Below are 26,284 nucleotides of genomic sequence, written 5' to 3'. Positions count from 1 at the left end.
CACACACACACACTACCCTGGCTCTACGCACACAGCCCTACATGCGCTCACACACACTGCCCCAGCCCTAAACACATGCACACGCTGAACATAGCCCCCAGCCCTATACACAGGCACTGTAACACACATACACACACTTTACTCTCAGCCCTACACATACCCACATGCTGCACATACATACACACACCCAGCCCTAAACACACAAGCACTGCACATATGCACATCCCAGCCCTACATACAGACACTGTACATATACACACACACTCTCCTTAGCCCTACATACACCCACACACTATACCTATACACACACACACACACACACAACCCCACCTCTACACACACAGGTACTGTACATACACACATGGTCCCCTGCTGCCTCTACACACACTGCATATACACACAGAGATTCCCCCAGGCCTAAACAAACACCCCCAGCCCCACATACACATACACACACTCCCCGCAGCTATAAAGAGACACACCCTCCCATCTTTGGGAAGAGCAGGGAGGCTTGCACAGCAGAGTGCAGGGGTGGGGATGGAAGAAGGAGCTGGTGCCTATGCCCAGCATGGGATCCCAGTGCTCCCCTCATGGGGGCTTGCTGGTGCCTCCCCCTGCTGGCAGCACAGCACCCTGGGCAGGGGTGCAGCAAGGTGCTAGCAGCCAGGTGTGTCCTAGTGAGCAGGCTCCGCACTGCTCCTGGCATCCAGTTTCTTCAATCACAGTATCAGCAGCAGCGAGTCATTTCCTCTCCAACCTTTCCCTCCCCTCCCCCCCTACTTTTTTTTCTTGTCTTATTGCACAATTCGGTTTCCTTAACAAAAGTGCAGCCTGGCTGTGGAGCATGTAAACGGCACTCGCCAGGCAGTCAGGTGAAGCTTTCTTCATTCTTGCAGCAGCCCGGCTCCTGGGGCAAGGTATTATCTGCTGGGAATCATTTTAAATGCTTCAATAAAGCTAGAACCTAGACTAGCCATGGATCAGCCTCAATTCCTAGGCCCTGCTGCTTCTTCTGCCACAGATTTCACCTCATAAGCGGTGAAATCCTTATTTCTAGGCCCCAGTAAGGCCCTGTATAGGGAGTGAGGGACTTTGTGGGGCAAGCGGGGCATTCAACTCATTTCACCTGTATGTCATTGCTCTTCTAGCTCAGTTTCTGCCCTGCTGGGTGTACTGTCAGTAAGTGTAATTTTCAGTGGAACCAGTTTTCAAAATTACACTTGGAAATTGAGCCGCAAAACTTCCTTTGACAGCAGACAAGTTAAACAGCTGGCCCTGTGTGTCACTTTGAGAAGAAAATCCAACTTTCTTTTAAGTAAAAACAAAGCCAAGGAGCTGATACCGCTGTTCTGTTTGGAACGGTTGGACTGCAGCCAGAGGTCCCAGTGAAGCCTGTGAGATTGACTGGTCCTGTGAATAAGGACCATTCTCTGGGGCTGCAGGATCAGACCTTTGTTCACTGTTTATGTCCAAGTGTTCCACAACTCTCAAAATACAGCGCACTGTAGAGTTGGACTTTGCCATCATACCTAGAGGCTCAGTAGTGAATTAAGCCTGGGGTTAGTGGACTTGTTTGGTCAGTCATCCTCTTAGGGCTTGCTCTCAGACAGGCCCTACATACTGCTGTGGAATCTGATACACCTCTTACAGCAGATTTTCCTTGATATGCAACATATGCCAAAAGACAGGGCTGAGGGCTTAATGTCATTTTAACTTAATATACTTTCATGCATCTTGGCTGCAAACTCATATACTGAACTTCAGTTTAATGCAAGAAAAAAGGACACTTGAAAATCGAGGTTAACAGTAGAAAGGGTACCTGATCCTTGTATGTTGATCAAAAAAAAAATTTTTAAACAATTTGCTCATATATCACCATCATTAGTCACAGACCACTGCATTGTCTTTTTTCTAACCCTGCACATGTTGTCTCTTTGTCAAAGTTTCAAAAGTGATGTTTATATCTTAACGTTGGAAATAAAATATTACCCAACAGAAAGACAACTCCTGTTGCAAAATACTCAGTTTTAAATTTAGTTAGCTGGATAGAGTACTGTTTGTGAAAACAGTGGTAGATTCCTTGTCACCCTTAGATAGCCTCTGGGGAAATCCCTTAGTCATGAATTAGGTGAGTATTGGAGTATTTCAGAAGTAGTACGAGGTATTTATAATACTATGAGGTATTTATAAATGCAGTAAGGTTTAGCAAAATAGTAAAAGGGCGATTGCTTCTTCTGTTGGTTATTATGGAGATCTTATACTTGTCTTCGGCTTTGTCTGTATGTGAACATGAAATGTAAGCATATTTTATGTTATAGTTTATTACAAAATGTATTATAAAATTTAGAATTTGTTTTGAAAACTTATGTCCTTTGATATGTTTGGTCTTCTAACACCTAAATTATTACTAACTATAATTTTGAGTAGTTTTGCTATTTTTATGGGCTTTTAATTAAATATACAAGGTATTATTTGGAACATACCCAATTACTATATCAAATGTGTGAAAGCATTAAGCGTTATTCAAAATGTATGGCACAAGTTAAAAGGTTTTGAGCATGCACTTGTGTAAAGGACTCAGCCTCTTGTTCTCTTTATTGTCCCAAACATTGTATTTTAATTTGAAACTTTCATTGGTTGAACGGCTGCCAAGTGTGTAATTTGCCACTGATCTAACAGTGCGAGCAGGTCTAAACATGTACAGTAATAAGAAGGTTGCCAGCCTTTTGCTTGTATCTTTGGATACCGAAAACAGCAGAACCAGTTCAGAATAGAAGAACAACAGAATGCAGAACAAAATCTTGTTGTGCAAGTTTTCAAACTTTTATCTCTTTAACCTTTGTAAAGATTATTGTGTTTTTCATATTTTTTGTAATTAAGTAGTTCAAGCCCTCATGTTACACTCTGTGTCTCCTCCTGTTTTTTTCTCTAGCATATATAGTAGCGATGATGATGAAGAAGATGTTGAAATGTTTGATCATGACTATGATGGCTTGCTTCCCAAGACTGGAAAACGTCATTTAGGAAAAACCAGATGGACACGGGAGGAGGTAAATATAGATTCACTTACTACTTTTTCATTAAAGAGAGAGGGAATGGGCTGAATTTATCTCTCAGATGCATACTTCATCATTACGCACTGACTTTAGTGGCACTCCATCTATGTATGGGAGCAGAATTTGATACACCAGCTGTATATAATATTTGATGCAACTTTGAGGTTCTCTCTGTTTTTCTTTTTGTAATAAAATGTCTAAATGGATGTCTTTGACTCCAACAAAACCTGCAGTACAGGTGTTCAAACTGCTGCATGAGGCAGGTGGGCAAAGGAGTTTTGAAGTTACCTGTAGCAATGTTTGATTGTTACTGCTGGCACGTTTTGTTTGCAAATGGTTGCTAAGAGAGAAATGACGTCCATTCAGTGTCTTACAGCAGCAGAGAACTATGTGGGACAGACTTCTGCAGCCCTGTTACTCCAAACAAATGGGCCATCTTAAGTTGGTGCTTTAATAACATGGTTGTGATTCTAAGTTGTAATCATTAAAAGCTGGAAGAAGCAAATCTATTAAGCACAAAAGTCAGACATTAAAGATTTCAAAGACAAAGGATAAGTATGTTTTGATAACATTTAGTTGTGGTGCTTTTGGTCTTATCATTTGATGAATTACAGTGATAAAGTTCACTGACAGGTGGATGTTCCACAGTCACTTACACTGCTTCAGCCTTGTGTGAAATATACTGTTATATGAATTATATTTTGACTTTCTTAGTACCCACAATTCATACTGTTATATAAACAACATCAGGTCACTTCATGAAGGCTTTTGAAAAGCTTATATTGCTGTTACAATATCTTCATCCTTCTCCATGTGTGCAGTGGGCTGCTGCTTCTCATTGCAGTCCCTGGTACTGGACTTACAAATAAAGATACAGGAATGAATTCCATGCTGGTATAATAGGGCAAAACTCCACTGAAGTAAATGGGGCTTTGTCCACCTAACATTAAGACCAAATAAAAAGCCTTGCTTTCCTATTCATTGTAAGTGCTTATGCTGTGAATATATTATTAGAGCTGCCTTGCCCTGAAATATCTAAAAATTAAGAGGAGAATTTTCAAGGATGCCTAATGGAGTTAGACACCCAACTCCACGGAATTCCAATATGATTTGAGTGCTTGGCACCCTCTTAGGCTTCCTTGAGAATTCCAGCACAAAAATAACAATTAAATTGCTTTGGCTGGAAAGATGCAAATTATTATCGTTTGAATAGTTCAGAACTGCAAAGCAAACGTGTTCTATCTCTATTTAGGAACCTATCAGTAATAAAGAAAAAAGTCTTCTGATTCTGGAGAGATATTTGTCAAGACAAAAATCGTAATCTGGCCGAAGACATTCCCCTTGATATTAGTAACTTATCACTATTGAAAGAAGTGGATCAATAGAAATCCAGCTACGTTCAGCATTTTTAACTGTACATACTACATTTATAGTACTAAGTGACTGAAGCAGTAATGCTGTTTTCTTTATGATCTAGGATGAGAAATTAAAGAAACTCGTGGAGCAGAATGGTACAGAAGACTGGAAAGTTATTGCCAATTTCCTTCCTGTAGGTGGACATTGGTTTGTTTACAATTGTAGTGACAACTTCTTATCACACACTTTCTAGTAAGGGAAAGGGAAATTCAAAACTACATTTTCCTGAGAAGTACAAAAACCTCCACAAATGGAGACTTAAGAAATTCAGTTTTAATACTATGGAGGGCTTTACTGACAATCTTATCTTCTCTGTCTTTTTTTTGTTTTCCACTTCACATCTAAAGTGAGATTGGGGGAATGTAAGCAGACATTTTTGGAATTTGTTGCAGAGCATGTGATTGGTACAACAATGAATCAAAAAAGTTCCATCACAGAGGAATTAGCACGCTTAGCTTTAAGCAATAATGGGTGAGTCTACATGTGTGCTTTAACGTGCACTAGCCTATTTTACTGTGCATTAGAATGTCACAGCAAAAACTGTGCTAATACACTCATGTGCAGTAAAATTAGGCTACTGTGCATTAAGCATCACTAAAAAAGCATGTGCTGTCACTACTGAGCATTTGAGTAGCTTAATGTGCAGTTATAATAACTCACAGAGGTACTAAATTTAATGCGCAGTAGCAAACGTGCATTAATGAATGTATAGGCGCACCCAATAAATGGTGTTTATAAAATTAATTTCTTTGCTGTTGTTCAGACATTATAGGTAAGGGTTACTTTTTTGAATGACAACTGTTGGATAGTAAAGTTTGTATAATTACAATGAAACTAGGAAATTATCCAGTAGTTCGGTGGGCAAAATATTTCAATTTTAGCATCTAAGCAGTCTTTACATTAGAGGAACAGAGTGGGGGTAAATGTACTTAAGAACATCACAGTGAGTTCATCTTATTTAATGAATGATTTAATTTGTGTATTTTACATATGATCAGAATCGGACAGATGTGCAGTGCCAGCACCGATGGCAGAAGGTACTAAATCCGGAACTTATTAAAGGGCCATGGACTAAAGAAGAGGATCAGCGGGTAATTACCTTTTCTTTCAGTCCACGTAATATATAACGATGGGACCAATACTGCTGTTTTAGATGGGACACAACTCTCATGATTTTTGTGGCAACTGTGCATGAGCAAGGACTGCAAAACTGGTCCCAGTAATAGTAGTACATAGCAATAATTTATTGTTTCCTGGTACAGTTTAAAATTTCCCTACCTTAAGTAGTTAATTGTTTAAACGCTGCAAATTTAAATGGAATCTAGAAATGCCCCTGTTAGTATCAAAGCTTTTTCCTTTTCGAGCAAATATGTAACGAAAATATAAAACAGTGCCGACACAGGAGATTTAGCACAATGGTTTTGAGAAACTTCACTGAAAACATTGCAGCATCACAGAATGATTGCACTGATTCATTATATAATACTAAACATGCATAATTTTTTTTTCTTCTTTGAAGGTAATAGAGCTTGTGCAGAAATATGGGCCAAAGCGCTGGTCTGTAATTGCCAAACACTTGAAAGGAAGGATTGGAAAACAGTGCAGGGAGAGATGGCACAACCATTTGAATCCAGAAGTAAAGAAAACTTCATGGACGGAAGAGGAAGATAGAATTATTTACCAAGCACACAAGCGGCTGGGAAACAGATGGGCAGAAATTGCAAAGTTGCTGCCTGGACGGTAATTTCATGTAGTAGCCCTTAAGTAGGGAAGAAAAGGCTGGAGGTCTGGGGAGTGTGTTTCCCATGTCTTTTTAACAGATTGACAGAGCTGCACATTACAAACCAAAATTCTCAGAACCTGAGAAATCCTGGAGCCACTGGCATCAATATGTATTTTTGCCATTGGCCCAAATGAGACCAGGATGTAGGTCTGAGTAGAAAAATAATTTTTTTTTTAAGTATTTACTACTGGATAAGAAAATAATAATCACATTAAATCATCCAGGGTTTCCCAAATATAGGTTTAGTCTGGTTTGTGTTTAATTGGCAAAACTGCCATTCATTTAACAGCCCAGGGGTAGGTTCTCCAAGTGAAGTTAAATTTACATTCAGTTAGGGGATGTAGTTGGCTTAAAATCAACTTTTTTTTTTTTAAATTGACTGAAAAGATACTTAAGTCTTTGCCCCTGAGTCCTCTACAAAATTTTGCTATGTGAATGATCCATGTACGGAGTTGAAAGAACTGACTAATGGTAGTTCCAGTCCAAATAACACTTATGCACGTATGCCTCACAATGCAGATGAGCAGCCCCACTGCTTTCATTGGGGCTTATTTGTAAGTGCTGAGGACTGGTGCTGTATGTGCTGAGGACCCTACTGTGCAAGGACAACAGTGTAAGTGACCAAACAAAGGGCTACCAAATGCACAAAGTAAAAACAACATGTTTTTTCTTCAGTATTTTTTGCTATATTAATCATAGGTTGTAATTGTAACAATAGTTGGTAAAATCTCTTCAGGCTTTTAGTGTAATGTTATTGTGCCCTGTTAAGTATCAACCCTCTTTTGCATGGAGAGAACAACAGTTAGGTTTGTTATTTGGCAAGTTTTACAGTCTTGCCTATACTACAGACAATATAAGTAATGATGAATTTCATGATGGAAAGAAAGCTTTTGGTTAGTTGTATTTGAACATACCACACAACCCGAGTTTAATAATACCCAATTCAGATGGTTTTTCACTTAATCTACACTATTTGAATACTCAGAACAGTTTTTCCGAAAATGAAATTAAACTCCCCTTTCCTCCTTAAAGACTACATGATATAACACTAGCATTGCCTAGGCTGCCAATTAGAGTGCTAGCTTGGAATTAACCTTTTCACAGCTGGTTCCTACACTCACTTTGCAGCAATTCAGTGCATTAGAATTCCACTGGAGTTTTAATGCTTCAAGTTTGGTGACATATTCACTGCACACAGTAGCTCAGAAAGGGAGTTTTGCCCACAAGCCTGTTGCTTCCTGTAACAGGAATGTGGGGTAGCTGAAATAGTTATTTTCTCACAGTAGGATATAAAATAGAAGGGTAAGAAATGGGTCTAAAACCCCTAGGAAGAATAGCGGTCTATTTGTCTTTTTTCATACTTTCCCATCATAAAAATTTCGTAAGGTGCAATCACATGAGAAAATCAGAGCAATGATCTGTTTTTTGGCACTGAGACTATTAAAAGTCTGGGCCTACTAACCATAGGCAGAGGGAAGGTGGGAAGAGAAGACCATTAAATTGTCACAGAAATCCATTGAGGACTAACTGAGTTCTACACTAATAGCAGTTTTCTGTCAATTAACTTTAATCTGAATTGAAAGGTCTTGTTTATACAACTCTTTATATCCATGTATTTCTGTGTAGAACTGATAACGCTATCAAGAACCACTGGAATTCTACGATGCGCAGAAAAGTCGAACAGGAAGGTTATCTTCAGGAGTCTTCTAAAGCCAATCAGTCCTCAGTAGCCACAAACTTTCAGAAAAGCAATCACTTAATGGGCTTTACTCACACTCCACCTTCTGGACAGCTCTCAGCAGCCACCCAGCCCCCACTTAACAATGACTATTCCTATTACCACATCTCTGAACCACAAAATGTAAGCTGCTGAAAACCTTTTGTTGAATATGTAGATCTAAGATCCATTTATCGGTCTGTGAAATGATAAGGAGAGAAAAAATGGTGTAGTTTTGTGGGGGTGTGAGGGTGAAAGAGAGGCAGTAAATGTGTTAGACCCTCATGCAGTTCAAGCATATGAGAAGTCCATTGACTTAAAGTTAAGCAGGTGTTGTGCTGTGGTGGGACACTATACTACAGTGATCCTTGTGATACAGCATTCCTAACATTTTAATTTTTAAAGCAAACTAACCCATTAAAAATAACAGTAAGTAACTTTTTTTACAGTGGGGAGTGCTGCACTTGTTGAGATGCAGCTTACTTTGGACCCTATTCTGCAGCCTTTCAGATGTTAAGCTGCCACGGGTCACACTGATTGTTCTGGTTCTGGGTTACTACAGAGTTGAGTAATTACTAATTACTAACATGAAGATGATTGCTATCCTAAACCCAGCTACATTATGGGATGCTAGATTACAAGAAAGTGTGTCCTTGACATTTACACTTCAGTTTAGAAAAACGTAATAACCCTGTCTTTGAACTAAGTTCTGCCCTATGTGCTGCATGTTTCACATTTAGAATTTCTTCTCTTTAATGCTTAAGTGTTGCATTGTTAAAAACCACTCGATTTTCTTGTAAGTTAGACAAGTGGTTTTATCTCCATAAATTGTAAATATTCAATGTAAGATGCTTCCACTTAACCCAAATAGATGTTGTAGGATAGCAAATGTAATAGAATGAATAATTCTGAGTGTCTTTTGGTTTTTTTGGCGTAGGTCCCTGGCCAGATCCCATATCCAGTAGCACTTCATGTAAATATTGTCAATGTCCCTCAGCCAGCTGCTGCAGCTATTCAGGTAGATAATTTAACAATCATTTTTAAAAAACCTTTAATGTGCAAGTTAAAACATAAACTTCTATCCTTAAGTCATGAAGATAATGGGAAAGGGGAGGGAGTTCTAAAACAGCTAATAATCAATAATCAGTGCTTCTGAGGTAAATTGGAACATATTCACTGACATCTAGTGTGACAGCTTTCATTTTCTCCACTTCAGTGAAATTCAGTAGGGATTTTTACAGTGGAAAACACAATTGATGTGTTTCATCTCTGAGGCTAATTTGGCTGTTATACCACAGGATGGCAAGCCATAAGCATTTTAGTTGCAACATCCAATCAGACCTTTATCTTTTCTTTTCCCTTAACTCTTAATTGCAGAGACACTATAATGATGAAGACCCTGAGAAAGAAAAACGAATAAAGGAATTAGAGTTGCTACTAATGTCGACTGAGAATGAACTGAAAGGGCAGCAGGCATTACCAGTAAGATTGTCACTGTGTGCTTGGATGGAGGGATAGCAGCTTTACCCCAGTGCTTGTCTTTTTATCTTTTACTCCCCCTCTACCTCTGACACTAATCAAGGCTCTATATTTCCATTTTAAGAGGATGAAACATAGCACATACTTAATATATATTTGTTCTGCACATTTATTTATACATTCTGGTATTTATTTGCAGGTATTTTTACTTTTGCAAAGCCAATGAAAGCAAGATTGGGCTCTGTGTTGTCTTATAATACCACGAGCTCTTGGTACCATTTAAGCGAACACAGTAAAATGCTAACAAACCTTAAATTTCTGAGGTTCTGCATTTCTGACAGTGTGCAATGGTTCATATATTGAAAATGTAGTGCCTGTTCATTAGAATTTTCCTCTCTGCTGTATTCCTTACTTCAGCTGCATATGGCATACTTTGTAAACTCAGTGCATGTGTTTACAATTTGTTTTACTTCTCTTTGAATAATGTTAGATCCTTTATAGCTGCATGCGTGAAACCAGTGCTGGCTATTACTGAATTTTCACATTTTGCTGTGTACAGGTAGTAAAATAGAAGAGCAGCTATATAATAATATAGCCAAAGCAAAAAAACCTCAAATCATCCTAGAAGATAAGTGATAGCCAGCAAATACTTTTATAAGTCATTTTAAAATTAATAATAAAACAACTGTGTGCATGATGTGTTAGTTTGGCCACTTTTAACTTTAGTTAATGTTTTGCAATTTCTTCTGTTGCATGATCACACTGGAAAGAAACTTCTGTTAATTTGCTCTTCTGCTTTCCTAACCACGTTGATTTGACAGCCTCTTCATTGCATTGGTGTAAGCTGTAGTGTTAGACAGGGACAGAAGAAGAAAAGAGATGTGCAAACAAAAGCAACTCTAACTCTTAAACCCTTTAGCCTCTCATAGAGCTGAGTGTTAAGTAGGGAATTCCTGCCGATTCTTGCTTCTCACAGCAAAATACTTGCAGACGACAGATTTTTTGGAATAATGTAATATGAATGAATTGAAAATACAATACACATGTTCATAATACTTGTTACTTGAACTAAATACATTTTAAGATAACAAATATAAATATTACTTAAAACAAAGTCTTGCGCTGATGAAAGGAAACATCTTGACAATTGTTTCATAGGCCTAAGTTTTTAGATGATGCAATTACTTTTATCTTTCCTCCAGCGGCATCTGACACCTTGTGCAATTTCATTGCTAAGTTCCTTCTGCCTTTTCCCCCCCACCCCTCCTTTTCTTTTTTTTTTTCTTCTTCCCTTAGACACAGAACCACACATCAAACTACCCAGGCTGGCATAGCACCACAATTGCTGACAATACCAGAACTAGTGGTGACAATGCACCTGTTTCCTGTTTGGGGGAACATCACCACTGTACTCCATCTCCACCAGTGGATCATGGTTGCTTACCTGAAGAAAGTGCAAGGTGCATGATCGTTCACCAGAGCAACATCCTGGATAATGTTAAGAATATCTTAGAATTTGCAGAAGCACTTCAGTTTGTAGACTCCGTAAGTAGAATTGCCATCTCAGGTAAACTGGTATCTGTTCAGGGAGAAAGATTAACAGAGCTCCTGTATTTAGTTGTGTTTTCTGAATAACATGATTGCAAGATCTGAAATTTGGTTTTAAAATACCAACATATGGTTGCCTAGATATCAAGCTGCAAGGCACAGTTTAATTTCTTACATGTGGGCTTATTTTTTCCCCCTTTCTGTGCGGGTGGTGGTGCAATTTTTAGCAAACTGCACAATAAAACAGTTTGAAACAGTCTCTAAATATCATGTGTTGCCTCTTAGAATAAAATCAGAGATAAGACAACCAGGTTAATTGTATAAATGATATTTATTCCAGACTGAAGAGTCAGAAGGCTGTAGTTCTATGTGTTGCTATGCACGCTTCTGTATGCTTTTCTGGTATTCTTCCTCACTGCAAGGTGTAGCGTCCATAGTTGCCTCTTCTCAAAGCTTAAGGAGCTCATATGGCTTGTTTGAAGAACTGGTAATCTTAATTTAACAGTGAAAGGCTTACTGCACTTAACACTGGCCTTTGTGCACTGTAATCTGGTATTGTCAGCTGAAACAGAGGTGTTGCACTGAAATAAGTGTGTTGGTATCATTTTGATTTATAGCAACTAGGGTGCACAGCTTAAGCCATTCAACTACATCCCATTCACCATTTACTTAGCAACCATGGTGCTTAGAATAAAGTTAAACTTAGCTTGGTGAACACATTTTTCCGTAACAAAAGGCGTTGTCTTCATACCAATGTACATAATATTGGCAGCTCATCACTTGAGTCATTGCTAGTTGCAGGAATTCAGTTTCCAGCAACTCTAGGATAATATACAGCTTGATATATTCAATATATATATTAAAATATGACTAAGTTGTTTGTAATATTACTCAAATAAACAGGGTCAAATTGAATTATTGGGAAGGACAGCATTTTTTTCTTTGGTTACTGGCATATCATAGTGCTTTATTTTCATGAGGTGGCACTATACTCTGTCTTATAGTTCCGTGCCTCCCACACTGTTTCAGGATCCTTCATCATGGGGTGATCTCAGCAGTTTTGAATTCTTTGAAGAAGCAGACACTTCGCCTAGCAAAACTCCCTCAGGCAAAGTCGCACAGCTTCAGCAAAGAGAGGCCATTGCGTGTAGACCTGAAGGACACTCTAGCACAAACTTGAGCAAATTCTTATTGAGTCAAGACTCTCTTGACTCACCAAAGCCCTTATCTGCCTCAAAATGCAGCACAACTCCGCTGGTCATTCTTCGCAAAAAGAGAGGGCATTCCAGCCACTTAGCCAGTGGCCACAGTAGCTCCTTCATACTTGCTGACGTCAGCAGTTCAACACCTAAGCGCTCCCCTGTCAAAAGTCTACCCTTCTCTCCCTCACAGGTAGATCAAGACTTCTGCACAGATGTTACTAATTCTCAAAAGTCACCAGAGTTAACAATTTAGAAACTAATCCTTTGGAACAAATGACTAAATACTGTTGCACTTGTTGATTTCACTCCATGTTTGAATCTTCTTACTGCTGATAGTCTTCACCACTGAGTTTAGATTATCAGCAAGCTAACTGTTGATTTTCTTTTTCTCTATTGTTTCTTTAATTCTTCGTGGTTTTGTAGGGGAAGATGACTGCGTGCTTTGCTCTTGCTTTTAATACCTACCAGAGTTTAACATATCTGTTCATTGTAATACTTTCCATCTCTGTCCACTTACAGTATGATTCACTGACCCAGAAAATTCCAAATTGTATTTAAATAAAACTCAGATTGTGAAACAAACTAACAACAAACAGAAAATTCAAATGGTAGCTTCATTCTTAACTCAAGGCACTACAGTGGGTAGGACAAGGATGAAAAGAAAATATGCACATTGAAATCATCTTGGTCTCCACTTTGAATTTCCTGTCATTTGTTGCTTTGTCTCACAGCTGTAACATTAGCTACGCTTTGTTTTTGGTTTGCGGATTGCTTTTGTTATAGTTTGGTTTGGCTATTTGATGGTCCTTACTGTCAAAAAGGCAATTTTTCATGAAGGGTTAGAAAAGACATTTTATGTGTTTAAAGGTACCCTGATACATTTTTAATTAACTCTATTTGAGCATAACTTATTTACTGAAGTAAAGACATATTTTGATATGCTATATTTTTGCCTATGTATATTTTTAATCTTCTACAAGTAAGACATATTTGGACAAATCTCTAACAGAAGAGATGACACCTCCAAATTCATAAATAAAATAATAGAATTAGAGATAAAAATGGCATATTAGGTCATTAAGTCCCTCTGTTTTCACAGAGATGATGATGATGAAGGAGCTCAGTTTCCTCAGTTTATTAAATTAAATGTATGCCTCATTGTCTTATTTAAAACTTTGACAAATTTACCCACCATTTTTTTTAGCCAGCTCCTGAAGCCTTTACTTGTTAGGCTTCTGTCCTTGCTTAGGCAAACTTCTATTAAAGAAAACTACAATTAATTTGATTAAAAAATAAAGTGAGGCTTTTAGCACTTGGCTTTATAAAGGGTAGAAAAAGCTTTTTTTGGAATGGAAAGTAATTTGGCTTATAGTTCCAGCACATGAAATGCTGAACTTTTTCCTTTTTTAATTCATAATTCTCTAATAAAACTTCTAGGGAGATAATACTTTTACCACATAATCAGACACTCCAGATATACAAGTATATTATAGTGCTTGAGAATTTTGGGGGGGGTTAATACCTAAAAAGATTCCTCCTCTCCCCCAGCCTTATTTAGTTCAGCAAATAAAAATCAATTTAGTTCAGGCTTAGAAATCAATTTCTTCATCTTGGTGTTTATATTGCTTTTGTTTTGTCACACCTGCAGTTCTTAAACACCTCAACCAATCATGAAAACTTGGACCTGGACAATCCTACATTAACTTCCACTCCAGTTTGTGGTCATAAGCTGACTGTTACAACACCACTTCACAGAGACCAGGCTTTTAAAACTCAGAAAGAAAATAATCTGTAAGTCCTTTTTTAATCTTGACATTGAATTTTCAGAACACAGGGATTTTTTTTTCAGGTTAGTCCACGGCAGAATGAAATGCTGAATATTCTCATGTCTGTTGCTGTCCTGTTTGCTAATGTATTCAGATTTTCTTTAGTTCAGAAAGTACTGATCTTTTTCAGTGTCAAGTTTCTTAGTAGGGAACAATCATATAGATGCATCCACCAGTTTTTTTAATTTAGTATTGTTCCACATTAAACTATTAGAACAGGTGCTTCCTCCAGAAAAGTAAGATAGCTGAATGTGAACTCAGAATATCATTGCAGTATAATATTTAATGAATGTCAATTTTTTGACAATACGCAAAATTTTCATGTTAAAAATGGTTTTCAAACAGAATCAATGGAAATGTTTTTCTCTCCCTCTTTTTATAGTTTCAGAACTCCAGCCATCAAAAGGTCAATACTGGAGAGCTCTCCAAGAACACCTACTCCATTCAAAAATGCACTTGCAGCTCAAGAAATGAAATATGGGCCTTTAAAGATGCTGGTAAGAAGGCAATGGAGATAAAAGTTGCTTTGGTATTAGTGCAAGGGGCTTGCCTAGGGCTTAACCTATACCTGTTTCTTCCTTAGCCTCAAACACCAACTCACCTTGTAGAAGACTTGCAAGATGTTATCAAACAGGAGTCTGATGAATCTGGAATTGTGTCTGGCCTACATGAAAATGGACCCCCTCTGCTTAAGAAGATAAAACAAGAGGTGAGATACAGAAGTTATACAGAGGCAATCTAAGTCCATGGTGTTTGCTGTGAAATTTATAGCAATTTCTTTCAGTCCATGAGCTACATCTCTTTTTTTTTTCCCACTTGAGTCCAGCTTTAGTAAAGAGCTTGCTGTTACTGTCCAGTTCCTTTCCCATTAAACTGATTTTTTCAGTGTTTGTGAAAACATAGAAGAACCCAGTGGAAACCAAGCTACATGGAATGATTTGGATCTCCGGTGTTTTGAGGAGGTCTCATTACATTAATATATAATGAAGTCTTTAACACATATCCTTTGATACTTCCAGGTAGAGTCGCCAACAGATAAAACTGGAAGCTTCTTTTGCTCAAATCACTGGGAAGGGGAAAACCTGAATGCTCAGCTCTTCACACATACATCTGCCATGGAGGATGTTCCGGTACATATAAGGGTTCAAACCATAGAACCCTCTTTTTGTTTCATCCTTACATGTTCTCAAATACAAGAGAAAGAATTTTTGAACATTTTCAGGAGAGAGCATTTATTCCATTATGTGTGTGGTATCCTGTGTTTATGTACTTTAGAGACAAGAAAAAGATACTGTAAGGGCAAAGACCCTTATTAGATTCCTAATTCATGCTCCTAACTTGACCTTTGTGACTCCTGTGGAAGGCAGAGAGAGTTGCATGCATTTGGAACTATGTATTGTCTTTTCCATATATTTAGGAGAGATCTTAACCTCCATATAATAGTCTCTCAGATCAGAGTTGGAATTCTTAAAAGGAAGAGTCTCTACCTTGGGCCCAAGCAAAGCCAAAGCAAAACATTTGCTTAAGTTGTTTTCTGCATTGTATAATAGTGATCTGTACTAGAGGGACTAACCTTGCTTCCAGACTTCCTATGTTCCAATCCCTTGGAGTATCCAGTAGGGTAGTTGGGTTGAGTCTCTCTTGAAAATATGTTTATGCTATGAAAACTCCCTAAATATTCCCTTTCTTTTTTTGGTGCAGAATCTTCTTACTAGTTCCATTTTAAAGATGCCAGTGTCAGAAGAGGACAGCAGCCTTCACAGACAGTTTGCAGTACCTAGAAATAGGCCATTGGGTAATCCATTGCAGGTAATTGCTCTCTGATTTTAAATAGTTTTTATACACAGGCTGAACAGTTCCCTACAGAATAATGCAAGTATTATTAGTATTTACAATCCAAAAGAAAGAAAATCCACAGAAGGGAGTACTGTGGTAATTAACCAGTCTACCCTTGGATTTGTATTAATAGCAATATAGATTATTTATTCAGCAAAATCTGCCCTGGATTTATGATCTGGAAGCATCCTTTAAAAAGCAGTACATTAAGATCTCAAAAACTGCCTCAGTTTCTACATTTCAAATATTAGTAATATCTTTATATCAGAAGCAGAACTTTGTGGGAACTGGAATTTCTGTTTCACAAGAAATTCCACCATTTTAAACCTTTTCATTCTGAATTAAATTGAAAGCAAAGAATTTAAAAAGTTCTAAATCAAATATTTTACTTCAGTACAGCTTTGTAAGATCTATTTTTCGTAGTACAGAATAAATTTCAAAACAAAAACTTCTTTTATAACAGCAGAATTGGAATTTATATTCAGAAAAAGTTGAAATTGGAATATATTGGCCTTATTAAAATGTTTTAAAATTTTTTTCGGCATAAAGTTTCAGTTTCAAAGAAACGGTATTTTTAATAGAACAGCATTCAGTCAGAAAATTATCAGGGGACTCTAGTCAAATGCAGAGATGACCACTTTGCATTCATAGAAGTTATCCACTTAAATCCGTTACGCGTCATTGGAAAAATACATTGAATTTTAAGATTTTAGCTTTTCCAGAATGTCTTAAGTTCAGATCCTCGGAGGTATTTAGGCACCTAACTTACATTGAAACCAGTGAGTTATATTCCTAAATATTCTTGAGAATGTGCCTTACTTCACCCCACCATGAGAGAGGGGCCACAGCTGCCTGCCTGGAGCAGCGTAGGGAGTCCGAGGCTGCTCACAGGCCCTGCTGCTGGGAGCCACTCCACGGGGCCTTTGACAGTGGGTTGAGGAGGTGGCAGCAAGCCCCACCAGACAACACAACTCATTTAAAGCCGTGGGCAGCAGCAGCAGGTTAGGGACTTTCCCAGTCTACTGCAGCCACCAGGGCACTGGGAGGGTGGCCTGCAGCATATTGGAACAGTTGTTCAGATGTTAAATTGTTTTAATCTCCAAACTGATGACCAGACAGTCCAATCAGGCACTATGTCAATATTAATGAAGGGTTCTAAAGGCTGAAATGCTTACCTGTCATTAGCACATCTAGGTTTTCCCAGAGGTGAAGCGATGATATTTGGTAGCATTGCAGCACCACATATTGACCAGTGGTTTGTCCAAATTAGTATTAATGAGGTATAGGTAAAGAACAAGGAAACAGAGTCATCCCATAACTCAGTTGATTTTAGTGGATTTACACTAAGGTTGTATTGAATTTGGCCCAATTTTGCTCCCAGTTACTCCCTATACTGTTTTTATTTCATCTGCAGCAATAGGACATAGCAGTGCAATAATAGTAGATTATGTCTCACAGTTGTAAAGCAGTGGAAAGTGTTTAGAATTTTTACTTCCTAAGTCTTTATGCACAAACATAAGCAACCAAATCCACCTATTTAAATAAGAACAGGATTTGGCCCATAAAGCTGATCTGGATGAAATTTAATCCAGGTGTGTTTGTTTAGATGCTGTTAATATTTTGGGGTTGATCCAATGTTTCTTATTGAGGCAAAATTCCCACTGACTTGAGTTCAAGAAAGGATTACAAGGTGCCTTATCATCACCAGTCTTTAAAGCCATGTGGATGTGAATGTGGTGTGGGGGGGGAAAGGAGGCGTAAGTTCTAAATCAGTCCAAGGTAATTTTCATTCACTAAGACTAAAAATGCCATGGGCACAGAGTTTTAGTCCAGGAGTACATTTTAAAAATCAGATTAAAAAAAAAGTTTTTCTCATTTTATATTTATGCAAGCAGCAAGCTTTACCAGCACACAACTTTTTTCTCAGCATTTTCATAATTCACATTATAGTTGCTTTAGAAAAAATGACATTTTGGTTAGCAATTATCTCATGAAATAGTCTAGTCACTTTCTGTACTGCTGAGTTAGTAAACTCTAAAGAAGAAAGCTACAGCTCTGTAAAGTAAGGAATATTAAGAGCAACTCCATAAGGTATTTTCTGCTGAGATAAAAAATGTTTTAGAACTAATTATAATTTCTGCTGCTTCTATAAATAATACAGACCATATTCTAAAGGGTGCAATTCAGCACTGGTGTGGGGGGACAGCATAACACCCTCCCACCATGACCACCACCACAAACTAATCTTCAGGTAAGGGGGGGTGGGATTCTGCCAGCTGAGCATCCACAGCATGCTTCAGAAACAGCTTGTGCCAAGTCAACAGAGTCTAGTGCAGAAGAATAGCTTGGGGGGAGACCAAAGAAGGGGCTCTCTGCCCTGCATAACCAGCGTGAAGGGTCTGTGGACCTGGGTACTCTGGAGCATAGACTATGAGTAAGTGTTGACGGTGTGGGGGCAAGTGTGGGGGAACAACTCTGTGCTGCTGCCACTGCCCCCACTGCTGTCGGACTATGACTCTGGCTGGGCTGCAGCCCCGCACCCTACTATCAGCACAGAAATCTCAGGAGGCTTGTGCCCCTCCCCCCCACTGCTTATGCTCTGGAGAAGAAGGTACAGAAGGGGCTCTTGCCAACCCTGTGCCTCTGCCTTGGGGTACCTTTCACTCCTCTTTATGGAGCCCAAACACTTGCCAGAGTCTTTTCACTGTTGTCTTTTCAAACAGTGCTTCATTTGACTGCAGAGGGAGTGTTGCCTGGTGAAGAATGGCAGGGACAAGACTTCAGGGACTAACACTTCGGGATGAATCGGGAAAACCTTAGCCAGGCAAAATGATTTATCTCCCTGGGAATTTGCCTGTGTAGAGCATAACTACCTGAAATAAAGGCCATGGAATCTGGCCTTTCATATGTAATGTTATGCTTTCAAAAAAGCAGTTATATTCATACATCTTACTAGTCTTTTGAGTAAATGACAGAATACACGCATAGTTACACCATATACAATACCAGGGAGAGCAAATTAGCTAATTCATACATTACCCTCCCAGTCCTGCCTACCCTCACACTAAGTTATGGCAGCCTTTTTTAAAAACACTTCTTTTTATATGTTCTGTGTTTAGAAATAACAAAAGGAAACTACAAACTATACAAGCTCTGCAAGTTAAAAAGCACATTCTTAAGCCTTTAGCTCCCATCACTTTCCTCTTTTTAACCACAGACTGACACCCGTCAGTTTGAATTTCCTGACTTTCAATGGCTTGTGTCACAATCTTAATCTTCTTTAAAGAATGAGTTTAAGTTAAAAAACACATTTTTTGCTTTCATTCTGCTCACTTGTTAACCTATCCTATGAGCCACTGGATTTTGCATCAACCTTTAATTTTCCCCTTTTTCATTTTGAGACATTTATTTTGCAGTTAGAGAGCAAAATCTGCTCCTTTGAGGCAGCATGGACTGCCTGCAGCAGAGGTCTGCAAGGAGCCTGCTTCTTTTACTGGCTTTTCTCATGGCTTCCTTGGGGAATAGGATTCTAGGCCTTCCAAAGTGAGGGCAGGAAAGAAAATCCTTACTCCAGTGGGACTGAAAAATGTGTGGAGGTAGGGAGAAGTTGCCATGCTGTTTTTCTTCAGCTGTGTAACTGCCTCCCTTCATTTTGTGACTAATGCACAGGACCTGTGCTTTGCACACCCTAGAGAAGAAAAAATGTGGTCAAAAGTGGGGGGGCAATCAGTCTCTTGATTTGTCTCTCAAGGCAACAGAACACAATACATCAGAAATGACAATGTCCTGGGCAGCCGTGTTTGCTCTCATGCAGCATGTAGGGACAGACATAAGAAGGGCATAGGCAGGTTACTGCAGGAGGGTCAGCAAACTGCGGCATTCTGTTCACATCCTGAACTGAAAGACTGTCAGCTGCAGGGATAAAAATATCTAAGTCTTTCCTCACGGACACACCCTGGCGAGTGCCAGTCATCCAATCAGTAGGAGTTGCAAGCATTCATCACCCTTCAAGATCAGTTCATTTGTTCTTAACATTGGTTTTAAAATGAATGTTTCTGAGTAAGGGCTTCAGAATTGGGTCCTAGTGTAGTTTCTAGCATTGATATCATCAATATAATAATAAAAGTTTAGGAGCCTTGTCATTTTATTTTGTCTTAGTATACAGGAGTGGGCTATATTTTCCGAACACCTGGAAGAAAACCAGGTGAGGGAGAGAATTTCTCAGTGTCCTGGTAAGAGCCAGTAGAATGAAGAGGCTTAGTGCTGTTTTATTATTGCTGCATAGGCAAATAAATACATTATTATGATTCTTCCATAAGCAAATGAAATAGAATTGGTTTACAGTAACTTGACTTCTGCATTAATCTTTATTACCTTGCAACTGATAAGAAGCTGGTGAAAGTGCTGGCCTTGGTTTAAAGGCCTTATGAAATAGGAAGCCATAAACTTACAAATGATACGTATTGGAATATATTCAGTTGGGGTATTCATTGTGGTGTTAAAATTTAGAAAAAGAACTCTGCATTTCTGCTTTTACCCACATTTTCCTGCCATGTAGTGTACCTCAGCTATACAGAATCAGTGTAGGTTAACATAAGTAACTCTTTTAAGTGAGAAGGAAGGTAAAACGTATTGCCTTTTAGGGCACAAAAACTGGGGTCAAATTCTGTTTTAATTGTACCCACCCAAGGATACAGTAACATCAGTCATTTCTACCAGCTTGACAGATCAGAATCTGGCCTGGGGAGTTTTAAATCTATTTTCTAATACTGCCCTTTTCACAAGGATTTTAACTACATTTCCATTATTGTGGTAGCTCTGTGTCACATAACCGCAGAGATATTTGTTACTACCTGTTCCAAGTAGGCATACTATAGTAATGGTGAGACTTATTAAAATAACACATATAGCACATTATAAAGCAGTTGTGTGAAAAAGCACCTTTCCCCAGCATTCTTTTGCCCTACTCTTCTTTTTCTGTCTAGAGGGTCCAAGTTTTTTGTTTTAAAGTACTTTAACTGGATATCCCAGTTAAAGCTTTGGCAGTTTATTTACAGTTCACTTTTGCCTGGGGCAGTTGAAAGCACGTTACAGGATAAGTGAGATAATTTTGTTGCCAGAAGGATGTGCTAGTAGGATTATTGATGTGAAAAAAATTAACCAAGGGGAGTGACATAGCTGGAATTGCAACATGATTTTGTAATTGTATGGGAATTCAGCGTAGTGGACGTATGTTGTTTTTTCCCATGATTCTTATTTAGAGAAACAAAATCTGCCTGCAAAAGACCAGAAATGCACCTACAGACCAATAGTTAATAGGGGACTGACAAAATTCTCTTCCTGCACGGTCAAGGCCTGGTAAACTTAGGGAAAACACACCCATCAGCATCAGTAGGGGTTTGGATCAGACCCTGTGAACTCCTGATTATGGACCAGATTCTTTAGCCTTTGTGCAGCAAAACTCCCATTGATGTCAACAGGAGTTTTGTCTGTGCAAGGACTTGCAGGATCAGACCTTTTAAAATGCAGTCTGAAACAAGGAAGATAACAAGGGTTTTCTAGAAAAGTATATTTAGTGTTGGGCATAAACTGTTTTTCTTTATGCATCAAACTTGCTGCTCAACCCCATCCCCCTGCACCTTTTCCTCTTATGAAATATATTCTAGGCTCTGCCTTCTACAGCAGAGTTATTTTATTATTTTTTATAACTAAGGCTCATCAGCACTTGCTGCTCTGCTGGCATGCAAAGACCCATTGTGCTTCTCAGCCTCCAAGTTGCTTTTGCCTTTTTTACTAAGTGCCTTCTTGGACAGACATGTGCATTCAGATCCAGAAACATGCTATGCCTGGGTTGTGAGACCTAGTGATCTGTGCCAAGAATGGAAGCAAGGTTTCTCAAATTCAGATGACTCTCACACATGCCTCCAGAATTGAGCAGCAAGGCTCGCAGAGCACAGGCATTTGTGGTTTGTTAGGAGCTTTTTGCTCAGAGTGAGGATTTCAAGAGGGAAATAGTTGAAAATCTTAAAAATTCTTTATTAAAGCAAGGTCAGTGTATCATAGCACAGATATTGCACTATGATATTTCATTAGTACTCTTGCAATGATCTGGGTCAAATTCTGTGGTCCTGAGTCAGGCAAAACAGTCACCAACTTCAGCAGGACTGGAGTATTAGGCTTTCTCTAGAGTCTAATTGCGGACAGGAGGGATATTTAGGGGTCAAAAAACCTGCAGAAAAGAATCCCAGAGGAGCACGTGCACAGGCAGCACAGAGAACACTTAATTGTGTGACGTACAGCTGTAGACGTGTTTGTGGTGCCACATACCATACGGCTGCACTCATCTGGATGTGACCCTGGAGTCTAAATATTCCATTATGTATAAAGAGCAGACCTTAGATAAGTCACTTTAACTTAAAGCATGTTACAGATCTACTGAATTCCTCTGTAGTCCCCTTTGCCTGGTCCATTCTCCCTCCTGATGATAGCATGGGAGAGAGTTAGCCTCCTAAAGAGAGCAGTGACTTACTACTTTATTGGATATGTCCCACTTGTCGTTAGTTTAAATGAAGCCCCCTCCGAGGAAAGTGTTATTTAATTTCTTTAAGTGAAATAACTGTACGTAGCAGTCTGCTGAGATAAATAGATGGCATGATACTTTTTAAAGCATATGTCTGTTAATACAAAGATAATATAAATACTAACACTTTAAGAATAATTTATGAAATTGGGACGCTCCCTGCATGATTTTTGTTCCATTTAAAAATATTGGCAGCTTGTGACAGATGGAATCTTGCTCCCATATGTTTTAATCTATTTAAAAAAAAACAAAAACTGAACCCACTTTTCCAGCCTAGCATATTGAAACTTTCAGAGAGTCATAAAGAAAACGGACACATATTTTTAACCCTTAGAATAACAGACTTCAGCAATGACCAGACTGAGTACAATTCAACTATTTCTAAGATCCCCAAGCCAGATTTGACCCTGTAGTAAAATCAGTGGGGTTATCCCAGAGTTTAATAGAGCTCTTTGAGAGTACATTTTAAAAGAAAGGGGGTAATAAAAGTCCAACTGAAACTCAGTAGAACTTAGGCTCCTGAGTGACTTAGTTACTTTTGAAAATGTTATCCTGGAAGCTGTTTACCCAAAACATAAGAGGAAGTTGCAGCATTTTGTGGCATGTCGTATGCATGTCTGTGAAGTGAAAAGTATGTCACACCTGGCTTTTGGCTGTGATATGGAACCTAGGCGGAGCCATACCGCAAGGTACATGACAAGTCTTAGTATAGTGGAGCTAGTAAAAAAGGTGTATAGCTTGTTTCTTTGTTTCACAGATGCTGCCTGCCCCAAGTAACTGCAGTAACTAATGATTTTTAACCCAGCCGTGTGCTCCTACTGGACACAGATCTCCTGCTGGAAGCCAATGGGAGCTTTATGTGCAGAAAAAACTGTACCATCAAGTTCAGGACATGGAGCTGGCAACATATAATGGAATAGGAAGAAGCAAAAGTCTTAAAAAACAACTAAGATGTCTGTCCTCACCCTGGTCAATATTTGTATGATGTCCCTTTGCCCTGTCAAGTGCATTTTTGGCTCTTCTGGAGTGTAAGCCCTTCATCATAGGGAATGTGTCTGTCTCCGTGTCTGGACAGTGCCCGCTACTACAGGGCTCTGGTTAGAACATGCTTGTGGAATATTCTCTTTACATCAATCTTGCAGGTTTTCTACTCCGTCCCTGGCTTTTGACAACATAAACGTTTATCAGATAACACTTGTTCCCAGTCAGGATGTTATTCTTTATAAATTCAGATTACAGAATAGTTACAGTGCCTACTAAATGTTTGGCAACCAGAAAAAGAAACATAAATGTTGCATGCTCTTACCAAGAGCCCAGGAGGTAGCACTGACAATGACCAAGTAACTGAGCAGTGCAGAAGTTGAACTGCACCAGGGGATCCATGTTCAAGCAAGGGAGGGTTCAGGCTGGTTTCTACAGACTTAGCTATGCAGCTAAATCTATAGGCATGAGAAGATCAGCCGCTCCTGTCAACCACAGTAGTTCCTCTCTCAGCAAAGTTTGGAATCAAGAAATGTACATGTTTTTGGAACACAGGGGGCTTTGCAGTGCCTGACATTGCCCAGCTGTACTGTTGTGCATTTACATAGTAAACTAATGTGTTTTATGTGCATGAATTCCAAGAAATTTCACTTTCTTTCCATTTTATGGGACTGAGAAACATTTTATATATGTAATGAGTTAACACAGTGCATAGGCCTCAGGGTAGATATGCTTATTTTTGTGCAACATTTTACGAAATAGTGTCTCTAACCTCTGTCAAGTCAGGCAAGAAACAATGCCTTAAATGATGATTAGTATGTGGCTACTGAGACTGTTCCCTTTCCTACCCACACACCTTTGTTGGCACACGGAGATATACAACTGGGTATGTGCTAATTGGTGCAGGCAGGCAAAAACGCTGGAGAATGCTGAGCTATCCATTAGCTGCAGTCAGACTATCAAGAGCTTAGGAGTGCAGAGGCACAGAGAACCCATGCTTATAGAATAAAACTTCAGCAGGGTTTTTTATTTGGGGGCGGAGGAGGTATTGGTGGTAGTATTATACATTTAGCTACAACCTTTTAACCAGTATGAGCATATGAGCCAAAAGGAAAAATACCTTCTCTTTGTCTTTTTCCAGAAAGGCAAGAGAAGAGTACTCTGTGAATATGGTCTTGTCAAGGAGAATAGCCTTGCAGGTGACGTGCTGGGCTGGGTCCAAAATTTGAGTTCCATTCCCGGCTGTGCTTGTATGACTTTCAGCAAGCCAGTGAATTTCTCACTCCCTCCACTCCCCGTCTGTAAAATAGGTATAACGTTCCATTGTCTCTCTTCTCTGTTTTGATTTAAGTTCTTTGATACAGGGACTGTTTCCTAGCAGGTGAACACCTAGTGCAATGAGGCCAGCTCTGTGATGGGGCCTACCATGACACAGATTAATAAATAATGTTTTATCAGACTCTAACCTTGTCTCCTTGTTTTCAAATTTAGCATCTGAGCAGTAGCTGGGAGTCGGCCTCCTGTGGGAAGATAGAGGATCAGATGACCCTTACTGATCAGGCACGCAAATACATGAATGCATTCACAACCCGGACTCTGGTGATGTAAAAAGGGTCCACAAGACAAGCATTATGGTTTTCAAAACACTTCAAGTTGACTTGGATTTTACCGTTCCTCTGCATGAAAACTTTTCATGAATGGGAGAAGAGCATATTTTTGTTGTGGTACAACAGTTGGGAGCAGCACAAAGTGCATTTAGTCACTGAGCATATTCTTGTTGGATTTCACCCAACTTAAAAGGATTTTTTTTACATAGATGACACTTGCCTAAATTATTAGGTATTGAATTTAATCAATTAATTATTAATTATCTTAAATGCAGACTTATGCTAGAAAATAATTTTTGTACTTTTTGAGATCAAGCCGACCTGATACACCAGTATTGTTATTTCAGTGATAAAATATGTGGGGTTTTTATAAAGAGCAGGTACTCAGTTTTATTTTAAATCACTGAATAAAATGCATTGGTATGAAATACTGCAGTGAAAAGCATTACTACAAACGCTAGCATGTTCAAAGGTGGAAACCGATCGAGATTTTGAATGCTCAAATAACCATACTATTTTGAAGTACTCTTTCATTTTTTCGTGGTCTTAGACCCTATATGCATTGTGTGTTTCTGTTTTATTTTGGGGAGGGGCGGGATTTTTTATTAGCTTGCTTTAAAAATTATTACTGTATGAAACATAGATTTATGAGAACAAATTATATTTTTATTCAGTAATTTAATTTTGTAAATGCCAAATGAATACTGTGTTTTGCTGCTATGGACCTTAGCATGTAGTCGTGCTGCTAGTGTAAAAGGGGCAGTAGAGCTTTATATGAGAGGAAACAAACTTTGATGTTAGCTAATTGACTATGCACTAGCATTTCAGACTTTTTAATGTTATAATTTACATTTTTTCCTTTTTATAAGCAATACTTTGAACACTGTTCCTGGGAGAGTTTTATTTTTTGTCTGGTTGCGTTATATTTCTCATTGGTTTATAATAGCATGCGTTGCACCTTCATATGTTTGGGAGAACACTGTCTTGTTCATGTCGTCTTTTTTGTTCCATGTTTTGCTAATTGTTCCCTAACTTGGGTTTTTTGTACTGAATCGGGGATATTAGAAATGATGGCTCTATGTACTGCCATATCAAACTTTTATGGCAAGAACACTGTTTTGTTTTGGTTTTTTTTAAATAAATTTTGACTTTGCTGCCTTAATACCATTTGGTGCAGCTTCACCTGCACTTAATTTTTGATACAACAATGTACTGCCTTGTAGATAAATAAAGTGTGTTCTTTTTGACTTAAA

General features: G+C 38.7%; 1 protein-coding gene across 10 annotated transcripts in view; it reads left to right on the top strand.

Annotated features, from left to right (window-relative positions):
* Nucleotides 1-26,284, top strand: part of MYB (MYB proto-oncogene, transcription factor) — a 27,939-nt gene extending 1,655 nt beyond the window's left edge. For 2 of the 10 annotated variants that reach the window (XM_019550228.1, XM_019550224.1), the window contains exons 2-16: nucleotides 2,933-3,050; nucleotides 4,534-4,605; nucleotides 5,471-5,563; nucleotides 5,992-6,212; nucleotides 7,882-8,116; nucleotides 8,910-8,990; nucleotides 9,350-9,454; nucleotides 10,748-10,996; nucleotides 12,029-12,391; nucleotides 13,850-13,992; nucleotides 14,410-14,524; nucleotides 14,611-14,736; nucleotides 15,047-15,157; nucleotides 15,729-15,836; nucleotides 24,566-25,009. In XM_019550228.1, coding sequence (XP_019405773.1) covers nucleotides 2,933-3,050; nucleotides 4,534-4,605; nucleotides 5,471-5,563; nucleotides 5,992-6,212; nucleotides 7,882-8,116; nucleotides 8,910-8,990; nucleotides 9,350-9,454; nucleotides 10,748-10,996; nucleotides 12,029-12,391; nucleotides 13,850-13,992; nucleotides 14,410-14,524; nucleotides 14,611-14,736; nucleotides 15,047-15,157; nucleotides 15,729-15,836; nucleotides 24,566-24,769 — 2,344 coding nt within the window. In that variant the 3' untranslated portion in view covers nucleotides 24,770-25,009. Of the gene's footprint in view, nucleotides 1-2,755; nucleotides 3,051-4,533; nucleotides 4,606-5,470; nucleotides 5,564-5,991; nucleotides 6,213-7,881; nucleotides 8,117-8,909; nucleotides 8,991-9,349; nucleotides 9,455-10,747; nucleotides 10,997-12,028; nucleotides 12,392-13,849; nucleotides 13,993-14,409; nucleotides 14,525-14,610; nucleotides 14,737-15,046; nucleotides 15,158-15,728; nucleotides 15,837-24,565 lie in introns of those variants that run through there. The other 8 variants (XM_019550233.1, XM_019550225.1, XM_019550226.1 and 5 more) reach the window with 8 other exon arrangements.

Source organism: Crocodylus porosus, unplaced genomic scaffold (assembly GCF_001723895.1).
Source record: "Crocodylus porosus isolate Cpor-Errol unplaced genomic scaffold, CroPor_comp1, whole genome shotgun sequence".
Taxonomy (NCBI): Eukaryota; Metazoa; Chordata; order Crocodylia; family Crocodylidae; genus Crocodylus; species Crocodylus porosus.
Note: the sequence above shows the minus strand (reverse complement) of the source record. Positions and strands in the feature narration are given on the sequence as shown.